The following is a 16547-nucleotide window of genomic DNA, read 5'->3' as shown; positions in this document are numbered from 1 at the left end:
TCAGCCTGGCTCAGCTGGCACAGGCACCAGGGCAGGAACCATCAGCAGAAAAGCCAGAAGAGGGAAATCGATTCCAAGCATGAAGGCAGAGCACTGGACCAAGGGCCTGACTGTCACAAACTCCTCGCATGGCCTTGGGCCATCACCACCCCTCCCTGGTCCTCAGTTTCCTCAACTGTACAATGAAGACACTGAATCACATTTGGACTCTGTAATGCTAACCTAGCCCCAGAGCTTGCCAGTAGGGTTAGGAGAAAACTCCCAGAGGTTATACATCAAAGATGCTTTTGACCCCAGCCCTAACCCTGGCTTTTGAAATGAATTCGATGCCAGGGCACCTGCTAAAGAGAGTGGCCCTCTCTGGAGGGCTTTGGGAGGTTGGGGGATGCTGGTCAGAGCCAAGAGTGCACACCTAGCCCTGCCCTTGGAAGCCCAGGACTGCAGGGAGGGGACATGAGGCCGGGTAGCATGCTCAGACCTGAGACGTGGGAGTGGAGGCTGGGCTGGGAGTGGAGGGTGGAGGGGAAGGGATCCCGGGAAATGCTGAGTTCTCAGGACCCAGGGGCCCGACTGCGAGGGACTCCAGAGAGTGCAGTCAAGAGCAGAGACCCCACCCCAGCCTGCCTTGGCAAGGCACCCACTGCCAGCAGAGTAAGGGTTATCTGTAAGCCCCTCATCCAACTGTAAGGGCTGTCTGTGGATTAGAGTTAAAGATGGACCAGGATTCAGAGCATGGCCCTGATGGGCCAAGGAGACCCCTGCCCCAGGCAGACTCCTCCGGTGATGTACTGGTAAGCTGGCTCGCCAGCATTTGCCGTACGCCCACTGGGGTCAATTTTATGCCGCTAATGTGGTGTGGGAAGCAAGGTGCATGGTCAGCTTTCGTGAGCTGGTACGAGCTGGCTCCAGCCCACAATACCCAGACCCACTAGCCCAGGCAGCATGCAGAGTGGGCAACCGGGACAGGCCAGCCTGGGCCTGGGTCCCAGCCCTGTCCACTAGCTGAGCGCCCATGGCCAGGTCACTTCCCCTTTCCGAGTCTCAGTCCTTGCATCTACCAAACGAGGGGCATGATCCCTGACCCGTGGGTTGCTTATCTGGCATCAGTGAAGTAACAACTGTAAAGCACCCTGCACATAGAAGATGCTCAGTGAATGTCGGGAGCCCTTCCTCGTGGGTCCCAGTGTATGGATCAGTTCAGCCATCTCACCCTGAGGAAAACCGGTGGGAGTGGGTGTAAGCCTTGATTGAGAACAGCCCGCGAACACGACCCCCACTCCCGTGGCCTCTGCCCTTGGAAGCCTTGTGCACTTCCAAACAATGTGGCCCTTTCTGGGCTCATTGTCAGCCACTCATCAGGTCCAGGCAACTGTGTCAAGAAGGTTCAGTAAAGCCTGCTCTTGTTTTTTTCGAGAAAGGCTGAAAATGTAAAAGTCCCCAAATTACAAAGGTTTGAAAATGAATCCAAACGCTTTCAAAACACTATGCTGGCTCAGCACACCCATCTGCGGGCGGCTCCCAGACCAGCCCACCAGTCGGCGATCTGGGGGAGCACGCCCAGCGCCGCGGCCGCAGGGCGGGGATACTCACAGCTGGTTGAACATGCGCTTCATCTCGTCTGTGATGTTCATGGAGCCCACCTCCTCGTCTGAGAACCGGTTCACCTCTCCGTCCTGCTCCGAGATGTCCTCGTCCGAAGCCACTTTACGCTCTTTCTTTTTGGGGACCACCTGAACCACAAAGGAAGAGTTCAAGGTAACTGGGAGGCTCTGCCGGGCCGGAGGGTGGGCGTGGGGCAGGAAGGGAGCCGGCATCCCAGGGGATGGATGGGGCGTGGCCGGGCAGCCACGGCCAGGAGAGGCGCAGGTTCTCTACGAAGCAGGCGGTGTTAGCGGGAAGCGTGAGGCGGGAGACATGCCGGAGGGAGGGTCAGACAGCCTGGACCTTCCCCTGCCCTGAGAGGCCTGGCGGCTGGGCGGGTTCAGCGGCTCAACCCATCGCAGAGAAGCGGCCCCATGACGTGGGGAGCAGAGTGGGTCAGGCGGGGCGCAGAGTCACCCGAGAGGCCCCAGAACCAGCCAGAGAGAGGAGAACCCCTCACAAGGGCCAAGACCGCTCCAGCTTCCCAGAGCCCCCTTGCTCACATGCAAAGGCAAGGGGCAGGTGGCACAAGGAACGCCTAGCGTCCCCTCCAAGCCGACGACACAAGAGCAGACGAATGCCCCGGCCACAGGGGAGGGGCAGCCAGAAGGCGAGCAGGTGGAGAAGGGGCCCCAGAGAGATCCGAGTCTACACTCAAAGTCACGCACTTGAAGCAACTACACACCATCGTGCCCTGAGCTCAACAGAAGCCAAACTAAGACCCAAAACTCAAGAAGCAGCCTTCCAAGAATGACACGGGCCCTTCCATCAGCTGGACTGGCCCCCGGTGCCCTCCCACCCCCCAAGGACAGACTTGCCAGTGTCCACCAGGCGCCTCCTCTCAGGGACACACACCTTCTCTCTGAGTCAGGGGGTAGTCAGGGACTCTTCAGTGGGAATGGAGATGGTTAAAGGCCAACAGCGCCTCTTCTGAAGTCTGAGGCCCACCTGCCCTGGTCTGGCCAAGACTCCCCCAAATACGGGATGGTGCCAAGGAAGAGAAAGGGGGGCCGGGGACACAGGGCAGGGGAAGGCATGGGGTGGTGGAGCCAGCACTGAAGGTCAGGAGACCTGGGCTCCAGATGCCACCCTGCCACTCCTTTCCTTGAGTGCATCACGTCACCCCCCAGGGCCCCTGTTCCCTTGGCCCACGGATGACAGTCAGACCAGATGACGGAGTCAGAGGTGCCTACAAGTCCCTGACCTGACGTTCTCCTGGGGCGGCCGTGGTTGGGTGAATGCTACCTCTGGGGAAGGAGACTGAGCACATGTCTGGGGAAGGAAGGCTGGGCCGGGCAAGAGTGGAGGCCAGGGCTGCTCTGCGAGGGGCAGTGGCAGGCGGGGGTGGCCCTGGTCACCTGGAAGATCTTGGACACGTCCTCCGAGTTCCGCTGCTGTGCGACATCGCACAGCTTGGCTGTGATATCGATTCGGCGGCAGATGTCCATGTCCACTTTCATGGCCTTTTCTTGGATCTTTGTGTCCAGGTCTGTCATGGGCTGCAGGGAGGACAGCAGGGGGTTACGTGAGCGAGGGAGGGAGCAAGGCTGAGGGGCCGGGTGGGACAGGGAGTCGGTCCCAGGCTCCTGCTGAGCAGAGAGGTGGGGAGACCCACAGGAGTTGGGGGGGGTGCAGCCTGCAGATTCCAGGAGCGCCTTGGGTTTCTACTGGGGGTGAAGGGCTGGGCCAACGCTGACAGGTTGGGGAAATGGGGGTGGGGGTGGGGGTGGGGACCACCCAAGACCGTGTTCTCTGGTCTCCCTAAGGGCTAGAGGCATCCTCTCGGCAGATACACAGAGCCAGTGTTTATTTTGTTGAAGCAAAGATAAAAGAAAGACAACTCGCACTCTCGAAAGGCTTCCCTTCCCTCCCAGTCTGCAATCCCAACCTGGGCCCCACTGGAAGGCTGCCGAGCGGCAATCCTGGATTCTTCCCAGGGCAGTAAGGACAGCAGAGGGGGTCCTCTGGGACCCAAAGCGAGGGAAGCCAGGTGGCCTCGACTGGGGCCCCAGGGGGGCTTCTCTCACCGCACCAGCCCTGTGCCCCCTGTGCACCTGGAGTGAGGCTGAGTCACCCTAAGGCGGGCGCTGTCCCCTGCTGGCGAGCTCCCCCCCCCCCCCCCCCCCCCGCACCCTGACCCAGCCTGAAGGCGGCAGGAAGCTGCCTCCCGTTACGCCCCACTCCCGTTACGCAGAGGGGCCACGGACTGTCAACGGACACACAGAGTGAACTGGCCTTTCCCAACTTTACAATGCAACCCTGCCAGAGGCCGCTGGCCTGGGGAGCCTCTCAGGCTGGCAGAGCGTAGAGCCGGGGGCTCCCTGGCCCCCACTGGGCTCTGACCTGCCCGCTGCCTGACCCCCATCATGCCCAGACACCGAGGCCGGCAGCCCCCATCCGCCCCCTGGAAGGAGTCCCATCGACGCACGCAGACGGCAGGGGAGCCCTGGGGTGGGCGGGATGGGTTAAGCGGCAGATTAATGCATCTCTACTCAGACGGAAGGGAAGCGGAAGTGGGGGGGTGAGGGGGCCTGGTCTCGATGCATCTGTCATCCCCAAGGGTCAAACGCAGCCAGCCAGGATTCTAACTAGAAGCCGCCTGGGAGTGAATGAAGCATCTTGCATGATGGGGGTTGGTTGGGGGGAAGTCGTGACACCTGGGGGCAATGGCTGCGGCACTTACGTCACTCATGAGCCCCTTAAACACCACCAGCTCGGCCTTGAGCCGCTCGATCTTCTCATTCATCTCCTCCTGGATGGCCTCAGCCTCCTGTGCCGCCTGTGGGGGATGGAGATGGAGGAGGCTTTAGGGGGCACCCCAAGGAGCAAGGGGGACTGCACACCTGGCTCCAGAGCCCTGGTCACCCAGCTGCCCAGCCAGGCTGGGAGCCTGCATGCCAGGGAATAGACTGCCACCTGGCTTCCCAGGGAGTCCTGTTGACTGCCAGTACCACTCAGCTTAAAACACTTTCAAGGGAATATTTATTGCATGGAAGAATCCATGACAGATATTAATAGAGAAAGAGCAGGTTAATGTAACAAATGACTCCGATATGTTTGAAATATTCGTTTGATGAAAGCAATGTGACCATTCCTCAAAAAAGTTAAATATAGAATTACCATATGACCAGACAATTCCACTTCTAGGTATATACCCAAAGAAAGTGAAGACAGGTTCTCAAACAGATACTATACTTCAGTGTTTATAGCAGCATTATCCACAACAGTCAAAAGGTGGAAACAACCCAAGTGTCCATCGTCAAGTGAAAGGATAAACAAAATGTGGTCCATATACACAATGGAATAATATTTGGCATTCAGAAAGAATGGAGTCCTAAGACTTGCTGTGCCACGGAAGGACCTTGAAAATATTATGCTCAGTGAAATAAGCCAGACACATGAGGAAAATATTTTATGATGTCATTTATAAGAGATGTCTAGAAATTACAAATATGCAGAGTCAGAGAGTAGATTAGAAGTTATCAGGGCATGGAAAGAGGGGGGTGAGGGAGCATGTATGTTTGGCAGATATGGAAAGTATATAAATAAAACTAATTTTTAAAATAAATACATATACCAGTTTGACTCGTGAAATTCCCAATATTTGACCATCTCTGATCTCCAAAATGGCAACATCATGCATTTCAACCTGACATGTGCATTTACAGTGTGTGTGTATTTGCACAGAAAAGACTGGAAGGTTGTATAACAATTAATCAACTATGGAAAGGCAGAACCAGAAGAGATTTCAACTATGGCAGAGGAGGAACACTGGTGTGGGTGTTATTGATAGGGGACACATGGTTGAAACTATAATGTTGAGAAAAATCTTTAGAAAATATAATAAGGAAGGGTTACCTGTTTAAAGTGCTTAATGGGGGGGCATCTGGCACAGGGGCAGGCTTCTAGGGAGTGTGTGAGTGCTCATCTTGTCATAGTGTGTTATATCATGGGATGTAGAGACCCATACAATGAGTGGGAAGGTGTACCCCCGTCCTGGGGAGGCCTGATATTCTCAAACATAGGGAATTGTGTCTCTTGAGAGAATTGGTGGCTTCCAATGGGGGAGGACAGTCTAGCGTGTCAAGCCCTTAGCATTGCTGCAAGTATCTATGAATCTGGCCCTTCAAGCAGTGAAGCTTGGGAGAGAGGAAGAGAATAGATGGAAGCAGGGTAACTGGGGGGCAATGGGCAATGGAAGTGTTCCACAATTGTGCAATGATAGATATAGGACATGTTAAATTTCACTAAAAATGTATAAAAGTCTATAGGCTAAAATGTAAACCATAATGTAACTAAAAATCTAGAAAATAGTACAACTAAAATATAAACCATAATGTAAACCAAAATGGAACCATGTTTAGGAGCTATGTTTCAATATCTGTACATCAGCTGCAGCAAATATAACATGAACAGGTAAAAAGATCATTGCTAGGGAAGGGGAAAAGGGTTTGATGTTGGATATATGGGAGTCCCCTATATTGCATATGTGACTTAACTGTGATCTAAAACTTTTTTGAAGATAAAATTAAAAAAAAAAAAAGGATGTAGACACTGAGGAAGGAATGAAAGAAATTGCCTTGCCACTGTACACACAGGGCAACACCTATTACAGTCATGAAAAGGCAAAATGTCAAAAACAAAGTTTTCTGATATTTTTCATTTTTTAACACCCCAATTTATTTTTTACTTTTAGTTTTTCTAAATTAGTAATATTCTAATTTTTAAACCTATTATTAGTAATTCATTTTCCTGCTAAATGAATTTGGTAATATATTAGGCTTCATTTTAGAAGAAGTTTTGGACCACAGAGGGGTTCAACTATGGCAAGGGAGGAGCACTGGTATGGGGTGTTATTGATGGGGGACACATGGTTGAGAGGGAGTTCTCCAAGGCATGTATATAGGGTCTATAAAAATGTTCAGATATTTGTTGGGTATTTTCATAATAGTTACAGTTACAAATGACAACTGAGGGAGTGCTGAGTTCCGAGCCAGGGGAGCATTGTCACATTCCCCAATGGAACAGCAACAGTTCCCCAAGTGCAAGGGCAAAGACCAGTGAAGGATGGTCCAATGATGAGCCCTTGATACTGATGAATATGCTTATGAGACTGTGTGCCTGAAATTTCAACTAGACCGAGACCTGCAGGATACCTAAGAGTTACTTCCTGAGAGCCTCCATTTTGCTCAAATGTGGCCACTCTCTAAGCCAAACTCAGCAAGTAAATGCATTATCTTCCCCCCAGCGTGGGACAAGATTTCTGGGGATGAGCCTCCCTGGCACCAAGGGATTACTACCAATCACCAGCTGGTGATGCAACTAGAAAAAGACCTTGAGTAAAAGGGGGAAATAGTACAGACAAATGAGCTTATATGGCTAAGAGTCTTCAAAAAAGAGCCAGGAGGTCATCAGAGGGGTTGTGCTTACGCATGTCTCAGCAGGATCCCAGAGACAGCCAAAGTAGATACAACTCCAACTACTGGTGCCCCTGAGGTCTATGGAGACACACAGGTTCTACAATCGTGGCAGATGGCTCTGGAGTTCAGTGTCTTGTCAGTGGGTCCTATTTTGGAATTTGTGTTCCTGAGTGTGATAGAGTTGGACTCAGATGTGACCTTTCTATGCATGACTCTTCTGTCACTTTTACTGAACCTGTGGTTGGTACTGGGGTTGGTGTATACTCAGGAGACTTGAATCTCTGGACTGGATATGTGCCAGCTGGGCCCTGAGTCTCATCAGAGTTGCAAACTCCTACTCTTCAGTTCATTGGACTTACCCAGGCCAGCTAATAGGGAGGTGAAGATGATCAACCACCACACCAGGGAACCGAGAGTGCCTACAACTGCAAGCAGGAGAATTGTATCCATCAACCATGTGGGATCTAAGCCCCCTCTCGATTTAGAGGTGGAGTGCTCATCACCATCCCAGGGTCCACAGGATGGAGGATTAAAATATGGATTAGAGTGGATTTACTGGTATTCTACTATAGAACTATTGTGACTAGCAATGGAAGAAATTGTAGCATTGATGGGGAGAAAATGGCCACGGTAGTTGCTACAGGTAGAGAGATGTAATGTGGGGGCATTTTCAGGATGTGGAGTTGTCCTAAATGATACTGCAGGGACAGATGCTAGACATTATATATCCTGCCATAACCCACTGAACGGACTGGGAGAGAGTGTAAACTACAATGTAATCTATAATCCATGCGGTGCAGCAGTGCTCCAGAATGTATTCACCAAATGCAATGAATGTGTCACAATGATGAAAGAGGTTGTTGATGTGGGAGGAGTGGGGTGGGGTGAGGTGTGGAGTATATGGGAACCTCATATATTTTTTAATGAAACATTTTCTGTGATCTACGTATCTTTAAAAAAAAAGGCAATTAAATTAAAAAGAATTTTTAAGTGATTTCAATTTTCTTCTATGTGCTTTGCTGAATGTTCCAAATATTTGACCAGGAGCAGGTTATGTTTGTAAAAAAAAAAAAAAAAAAAAGTATTTTTATTACAAAAGCAAGGGGGACATTCACACTTTTCCTTCTACACATTTACATTACTTTAATATGTCTCAAATTTTTAAAAAAATTTTTTAAAGGTAAAATTCTTTAAATATCAGAAAGTCATTTTTAAATTTTTAGTTTTTTTAGGAGGTACTGGGGATTGAACCTAGAACCTCATACATGGGAAGCAGGAGCTCAACCACTGAGCTACACCTGTTCCCCAATGAGAGTTGGTTTTTTTCATCTGTTTTCTTTGTTTTAGGAGGTACCAGGAATCAAACCTGGGGCCTTGTACATGGTAAGCAGGCACTCAACCACTTGAGCTACATCTGCTCCCCTAAAACTTTTTTGAAAGAACTTTTCATGCCTCATCATGGGGTTGCTATCCTTGTTTCCATTTGACCAGGAGGAAAAGAGAGGCCAAGAAGGTTGGAGTGAGCTGCTCCCCGCACACCGCAGTGGGGGAGTGGCAGAGTCCAGAATGCAGAACCACCAAGCCAGAGCAGCAAGGGGACATCCTTGACACCTGCCGTGGGGAGCCTGTCTGGGCTGGGGACCCACCTGCTAACACACCCACCAGCCCTTCAAGGCATTCAGCCCCTTTGTCAGGCCCTTGGAGACCATCAAGCCCAAGCCCCAGAGGGGACACTGAGCTGGAGGGGGGAGTCACTGGCTCAAGGTCCTCCAGCAGGCTGGGGACAGAGCTGGGGCTTGGGCCTAGCCTTCCCAACACCTGTATCGAAGCTTTTCTACAAAGCCATGCTGGCCCACAAGTAGGGCCACAGAGGAGAGTCTGAGGAGCCAGGAGGTAACACGGAGGACAGGCCGCACTGGAAATCGACTCCAGCTCTGCCCCTTGGCCACATGTTCTCAGGTGTGCCTGTGTGGGCAGGGGCCTCTGGGGACTCTTACCTCCTGCAGTGTGTCCACCATGGTCTGCAGGTTCATGCACTTGGCAAGCTCCTCCTCCCATCTGCAAGAGCCAAGAAGGACAGGCAGTCAGATGGTGACCTCCCCTAGCAGTCCAGCCCCCAGACTCAAAGCCAGCACCCACCCTGAGCCTGTCCTGGGTGGAGAGAGGGGTATGTAAGAGCACAGCCAGGTTGGTGCATAGCCACAATACCAGGTGGTGGTGCCAGCGCCATCCTGGAAACATGGCACAACACTGTGGAGAGGTAAAGGCAGGAAGGACCACCAAGGCCTTCCCCCATGCAAACTGTAAAGTGCAGTGCAAATGCTATACTCCTACTATTGCTGCAAGATGTAGTAGTAAAGCTGGCTCTCAGAAACTAGGAAGGCTGCAGGCAGCCCCACGCTCAAGCTCCTCCTTGCACCCACAAGAAAGAAATTTCCATTGTGCCAAACATTGCAATTTTGAAGGTAAGTCCTAATCAACTCAGAAATCTCCTACACAGCTATTATTGTCCCATTTTACAGACAAGGAAAAAGGCTTATCAGGGTTAAACATCTTGCCCAAAGACACGTAGCTTGTCAGTGTTGGGGCTGGAATTCAAAGTTAGATCTGCGTTTATTACATTAAAACAATTAAAAAAGTAAATAAACCGAGCTCTTACTTATTTAGCACTTGCCCGTGCCAGGCCATGTTCCGAGTGCTTTACGTGTGTTAACTCATTCACATGCGCACTGACAGAAGCTGAGCAGAAAAGGACAGAGGGGAGAAGGCACAGCCAGGTTCACAGGGTACCCCCAGGGTCAGCTGAGGTGAGGGCGGCATGGTCCTCTGGGGTCAGGTGACGATGAGGGGGATAAGGTCCCCATGCGAGCTCAGCTCTACCGCGCACTCACGTTGCCCAGGTGCTGTTCTGCCGTCCTCCCTCCTCGGAACAAGCCCACGGCGCAGGAACCCGTTACAGGTGAACGAAACGAGGCGCAGGGTCCTAAGGTCAAGGGCAGGGCAGAGGCGGTGGGCTCCAGACTGAGCACTAGGCACCTCCTGGCCAGGCCGCCCTTCCCGGGACCCCTCAGAGCCCAAACACCTCAACCCGACTCTCCCGGCGTCACCGTCCCTCGTTCCATCCCGGGACACATGGCCAGCCTGGTCTTCCTCCACTCTGCCGCCCTCCCCACATGGCCGCGGCACAGGGCCGGCTAGAAGCCTTTAGGATGCTGTCGGGCCGGCTAAAAATAGGCCAGAGGGGAGGAATGGAAGAAGAGGCAGTTACGTCACCGGCTTTTGGAAACAACAGAAAACAGATACTGTTTGCACACACAGAGGAAAATTCCTCCCCTCTCCCACGCCGCGGCCCCAGCCAGGGCTCCCGGAGGAGACGCACTCTTCCCTCCCCGTCCTCTGGTCTTTTTACCAGTCCCTGGCTGTTAGCTGCCGGCCTAGACTGGCTGTGGACGTGAGTCCAGGCTCCAAACCCTGGAGGCCAGTGGGGCTGAGGGTACTGCCAGGGACAAAGGAAGGAGGGGAGGCGAACGCAGGACAGTGAGAGAATCTGAGGGTCTAACTTAGACCCCTTCAGTGTAGAGATAGGGAAACTGAGGTCAAGGGTGTCCGAGCAATTTGTGCAAGGACATCTGTATATCAGAGGCAGCGCCAGGACCCCAGGCCCAGGCCACTCGTGCTGAGAAGGGCCCAGGGTGGTGGACAGGAATCCCAAGTGGGGAGAAGTTCAAAGGCCAGCCCCCCACCCCCACCCCCAGCAGTGTGGGGCATCTGGGGCTTCCCTCCAGGGAGGCCAAGACCCAGAGCCCAGGTTCCGAGCTGAATCATCTCTCCTGGACGCGCTGCTCTGCTGGGGGAAGGGGACTCCGATCCCAAGCCGCTGAGCAGAGCGCTGCCTGCAGCCTGGTTCCCGGGGGCCGGCGCGGCCACTGCGTCCTGCAGCAGCAACAGCAGGGGCAGCAGAGGAGGGCACAGCAGGGAGTGAAGAATGATCTGTCTTCTCACTTGGATGCAGGCAGCTGGTTCCAGGGGCATCTGACCCCCACGCACGCCCACTCCCCGGGCAGTCTCTGTGGGCACAGCACCCCTCACCTGCCGTTGATTAGCCTTCTCATGAGGAAGGTGGAGCAGGGGGCAAAGACCCACCACATAGAGAAAATGCGGCCCAGAGACAGGCAGTGGCTTGCCCAAAGGCCAGCCCAGAGCAAGAACGCAAGTCCCTCGTGCCTTTGGATCTCCAGACATGCCAGACGCAACAGCAGCCACTTCTTGGCCAGCCCTGCCTGGGCCCCACACGCTGGCCTGGGGGCCTCGTGCAACATATCACCTGCTTGAATCCCTACTGTGAATCAATAACCCTCGCAGGTAAAGGACTTTTTACCCAGATCCATTTAGCAGATGAGAAAGCTGAGGTTTGGAGAAGTGAAGTGTGTTTGCAGTCACCCAGCCAGAAAGCAGGAAGCGGGACTCAAACTGAGGTGGGGCAGGATCCAGCCCAGGCTCGAAACCAGAGCGTTGCAAACTTGAGGGTGCACACAGACACCTGGGGATTGGCAGCATGCAGGCCTGATTCAGCAGGCTGCGGGTGGGGCACTCGGGCCACGTTTCTCCCAAGCCCCGGCGGTGCAGGGTGTGATGCTGCTGGTCTGTGTGTCCCACTTGGAGTGGCCAGGAGCTGAGAGGCCATGCGATCCGGTCTCTCCACCTGCACCCTCCCCTCACCACCCTGGCCCCGAGTCCTACACACACCCCATGCCTCCTGATGTTTACTGAGCCACATCCAAGCAGATGAGCTTGCACAAATGATTTCATGGGCATTTTATTTCCAAAGCTGGGGTGGGTGAGTAGACCTAGGATGGACCCTCACGTGATGACAGCAGCTGGCTTGACTAAACCTGCTGCCCACACCTAAGTCCCTCCCCGCCGCAGCAGACGGGAGGGCCTGGCCTGGCCAGCTATGATGTTGACAGTGCAGAAAAGCTTTGCCCTTCAGCTGCTCTGGCTGGCTGGGGTGAAAGGATAGGGGATGTGTTTCTTAAGAGGCCCCAGACACCCCGCATTCTCCGTAACTCAGCCCAGAGGGAGGGAGTTCTCAGCTTAACAGAAAACTGGTCAACCCAGTCATTGGCTCTGAAATTTCAACACCAGCTTCCCAGACAAATCCCTTCCCCTGACCTGGATCTGCCCACGAAGAGTAAGGTTTCAGTAGGGAGGGTGTTTCAGGCAGAGAGGGCAGCAAACAACAAGATGGGGCAACAGGAAGGCACCAACGAGCAGCTGTTTGCTATCAAGGAGGGGAACAGAAGGGGACACACCTATGATGGGCCAGGGGGTGTGGGCATGGTTTCCTTTGAGTCCAACTATCCTGTGCAGCCCCTACGCTCACATCCCATCCAGAGCTGAGCAAACGAGCTGAGAGAGGCAAATGGACTTGACCAAGGGTACTACCAGGAAACGGAGAGCCTGGATTCAAACCCAGCCCCCGAGCCCTTCAAGGCTGAATGCGCTGCCCAAGATGCCCACGACTGGGAGCTGGAGGAGGAGGACCCAGCTTAACTGAACAGCAACTTTTGGGGCATGAGGCGAGTCCCCCACGTGTCCCTTAGCAGCCCAGGAGCTGTCCTGCTGGATGGGAGGTGGGTTCTGGCCAGAGGAGAAGGGGCTGTCACTGGAGGAAATGGGGGCGACCCTCTGCCAGGCGGTCCGGGCCTGTAAAAGGCCTGCTTAGCCCCACTGCTGTACACTCAGGGGGCTGTACAGCCACAGAGCATCCTCCCTCCCCAAGCTACAGGTGCAGAAATGAAGGCCAAGAGCAGACTGACATTTGAGCCCAGGCCAAGGTGGCCTGAATCGGGTAGAGGCACCCCTGCCAGAGGCAACAGCTCACAAAACTTGAAGTGTCAAATAAGAGAATGGATGGGAGAGACACTTACGGACCACCTTTTTGGAGGCATTGACCATGTCAGGTATCTATCCATGCATCCACCCATCTCAAGCATCACACAATCCTCCCCTCACGACCATCTCCACTTTGCAGCTGAGGAAGAGAGGCTCAGAGGTTGGGTAACTCATTTCGCCTTTCCCTCTTTCCCTCCCTCCTCAACCTCCTGAAATTTGATCCATTCTCCCAGGCTTGTCTCAAATGTCATCTTTTCCCTAAGCCTCAGCAGGCACTTCAATTGTTTTCCCTCCTTGAACCCCATCTAGACTTAGCTTGAGTCAGCCAAGCCCCAGGATCCCATCTCCCGGGCAGTTAGGCCGTGGCACCCCATCACGCCTGACCACCAGGGTCTGCTGCCCCTGCCCTTTCCTCACCCCCCAGGACCCTCTCCTTCTCTCCACTGCCAGCTTTCCATAACAGCCTCAGATGTTTGCCAGTCCCTCAAAATGCCCTCAACCCTCGGCTGCTCGCCCCAGCCTCTGAGCAAGCAGGACACCGAATACTGGTGATGATGACAATCAGAATGAAAATGCTCACACTCACTGAGGGCTTCTTGGGTGCTTTATGTGCATCACCTCATTTAATTCTCACAGTAACCTCGAGGTAGGGGTTATTATTATCCCCCTTTTACTGACGAAGAAGCCAAAGTACAAGGCAATGAAGTGTCTTTTCCAAGATCACACAGCTGAGAAGATGAGATGGTTTCTGTTTCACAGAGGGAGAAACTGAGGGGCAGAATCTCCAAAAGGTGAAGCTAAGGGGACCACAGAATTCATCCAAGCCAAACCTACGTGGCCCAGGCAGGGACTGTGCCTGGGAGCCAGAGCTCACAAGGGGGGGCAGCAAGCTGCGGGTCTGGCTCCAGCTCCACCCCTCTCGTGGCCACGTGAGCCTGACGTCTGCCTCCATCTCCCCGAGGCTGGGTGCTGGGTGTCACCATCTGTAGGCGATACGACGCGTGCCCAACCCACCCCACAGACGATAACACCCACTCAGGTCCCCACACTTGCGAACTGTCACGCAACCAGCCCCCGCCATGGGTGGGCCTGGCTGGACGGGGCTGGACCTCGGCCCGTCTCCTGGCCCATCCCTGGCCCTCTACGAGTCAAATCCCTCTAGCACTGACCAAAGTGTCCAAGGCCTCCCGCCGCCTGGGACCCTGAACTGAATGGGAAAAGAGGATCCCGAGGAGGACGGGCAGACCCCCAAGACCCCTGGAAGTGAGAGACCCACAGGATGGGGCCAGGGACAGGGATGCTGGATGAAGGGACGGGCAGCCCCGGGGGGCGGAGGACTCTGTGTCTGAGCAAAATGACAAGCAGGGGACTCAGAGGACAGAGATGCGCGAGCCGGGTCGGGGTGCGGGCAGGTGGGCGGCGAAGGCCTCCAGCACCCATTTCCAGAGGCCTTGAGGCAGCCTGTGCCGGCCAGGCGGGCGAGGAGGAAACAAGGGCTGAGACCCCCGTCCTCGGTTGGAAAAGAAACCCAGAGGAGGAGCTGCCAATGTACAGGCCATCGCAGGGGTGAAAGACAGAGGGCCCAGCCCCTCCGTCAGCCCTCGTACTGCCGTCAAGAGTGGGCTCGCTGCTGCTCACCCCCCAAAACCCGCCCGGGCCCTGGTAAGGGGTCAAATATTTACGGAGGGAATTTGCTGAATGAATCAGTGAATGAATGAACACAAGCTGCTCGCCCTCCCCCTGCCGCTCACCCCCCAAAACCCGCCCGGGCCCTGGTAAGGGGTCAAATATTTACGGAGGGAATTTGCTGAATGAATCAGTGAATGAATGAACACAAGCTGCTCGCCCTCCCCCAGCCGGGCGGAGGGGCCGGGGCAGGGAGGCAGGGGGTCTGGCAGGCCCCTCTCTGCCTGGGGGTGGGAGCGACCTTCCCAGCACCCGCTCAGTGCTCAGCACTCCGCCCACCAGGCTCCGCAGCCTCCCAGGGGAGCCGCCAGGCCAGGAGGTGGGACGTCGGGCCGGAAGCGAGCCGAGCGGGGAGAAGAAGCCTTCCCTTTTCAGCGTCCACAGCCCCCACAGCTGTGGGGGCTGGGGCCGGGGAGGAGGGGCGAGGACAGGACGCAGAGTGCAGGGGGAGGAAATGACTGCACAACCGGCCACCATCTTAGCAGGACTGGGGGTGGGGGCGTCGGGGGGACCGCAGCACCGCCCCATCCAGATGTGGTCTGCCTGCGCTAAGGAGCCACTGCTGGGGCAGTGCCGCCACAGCCACGTGATGGACAATAAGTCCTGGCTGGCCCCAGGCGGGGGGTGGGGGGGTGGAGGGGTGGAGGAGGGGGCAGCTTCAAGCCCGAGCTCCTCCCCCAGCCGGCCGGCAGGGCCGGTTCCCCCTCCCCAGCCCCCAACACTGGGATGACACACAGACCCGCAGGAAAGGGGCTGACAAAGCCTGGCCTAGAGAGGCCCAAGCTGGAGTCCCGGGCAGAGGGGCTGACTCACAGACTTTTCACTTCCTGTCCCACCAGAGAAAGAGGCTGCAGAGTGCAGCCCAGCAAGGCAATTAAGGCTCTGGGGACAGCTCCAAGCCCCTTATCCTTGCCACGTCCCAGCCTTGGGGCCTCGGGCAAGTCAGGGACTCTCTTTGTGCCTCGGTTTCCTCACCTGTAAGAGGAGCACACCCCACCCCCTCCAGACCCCTGTGGGTGAAAACACCCAGTTCCACCCCTGGTGTGGAGCACCCAAGGCTCAGGGGCTGGAGTTCGAGTTTAGGGTGCCGTGGCTCCAACCAGCAGACGGAGAGCTGGGAGGGAGCCATGGGAGCGGTCCCCACCTTGCCAGGGAAGGCAAGCGGCGGGCAGGTCCAGGATGACTCACTCCAGGGATGGGAAACAGCTCAGGTGAGGCTGGGCCGGAACTGTCGGTGGAAAACTTCATTCGGGGCGAAGCGTGGGCCTGGCCATGGCAGAGGGCAGGTGGGGGCAAAGAGCAGCTCCCTTCTCGACGGCCGTGGGCCTGGTGTCCTCTCTGCTCCACCCTGGCCGTGGGGAGCCCACCCACTGCAGCAGGGGAGCCCAGGCTCCCACCCCAGGAGATTTCACACAGCCTCCGTCCCCTGCTTTGTGTGGCCCCCCTGTGCTGCACAGAGGCACTGTCTAGTTCCTGGAGTGAGGAGGGGGCGCGGGGCAGCAGGTGGGTGGCAGACGCAGGGCTGAGCCCAGGTGCCCGGCCTGGCAGGTTCTCCTCTAGTCTGACAGCTGAGCTGGGAAGAGGCTGCTAGCACAGAGGCAGGCTGTGGCACCTTCTTCTTCACAGGAGATGCACAGCAGCCGATGGCTAACCCAGATCAGAGTGCTCTCTCTGGGGGGTCAGGGCGGCAGGCGCACCCCATGCCCTTGATCCCTCTTGCTTCTGCTGAGCCCTCCTAGAGAGTCCAAACAACACAGACTGAGTCGATGTCCTCATTCCTCACCATTACCCTCCCTTTTGAAATTTACTGAGATGGAATTCACAAAACATGAAAGTAACCAGTCTAAAGTGAACAATCCAGTGGCGTTTAGAGTATTCATCATATTAGTGCAAGCACCCCCTCTA

General features: G+C 55.1%; 1 protein-coding gene across 1 annotated transcript in view; it reads right to left on the bottom strand.

Annotated features, from left to right (window-relative positions):
- IFFO2 (intermediate filament family orphan 2) overlaps positions 1-16547 on the bottom strand; it is a 50810-nt gene that overhangs the window by 9173 nt on the left and 25090 nt on the right. Inside the window, 4 exon segments of the mRNA XM_058304276.2 lie at positions 1591-1730; positions 3000-3140; positions 4325-4420; positions 9059-9119. Of these exon segments, the coding sequence (XP_058160259.2) occupies positions 1591-1730; positions 3000-3140; positions 4325-4420; positions 9059-9119 (438 nt within the window).

This window comes from Dasypus novemcinctus, chromosome 9 (genome assembly GCF_030445035.2).
Source record: "Dasypus novemcinctus isolate mDasNov1 chromosome 9, mDasNov1.1.hap2, whole genome shotgun sequence".
NCBI lineage: Eukaryota > Metazoa > Chordata > Mammalia > Cingulata > Dasypodidae > Dasypus > Dasypus novemcinctus.
Note: the sequence above shows the minus strand (reverse complement) of the source record. Positions and strands in the feature narration are given on the sequence as shown.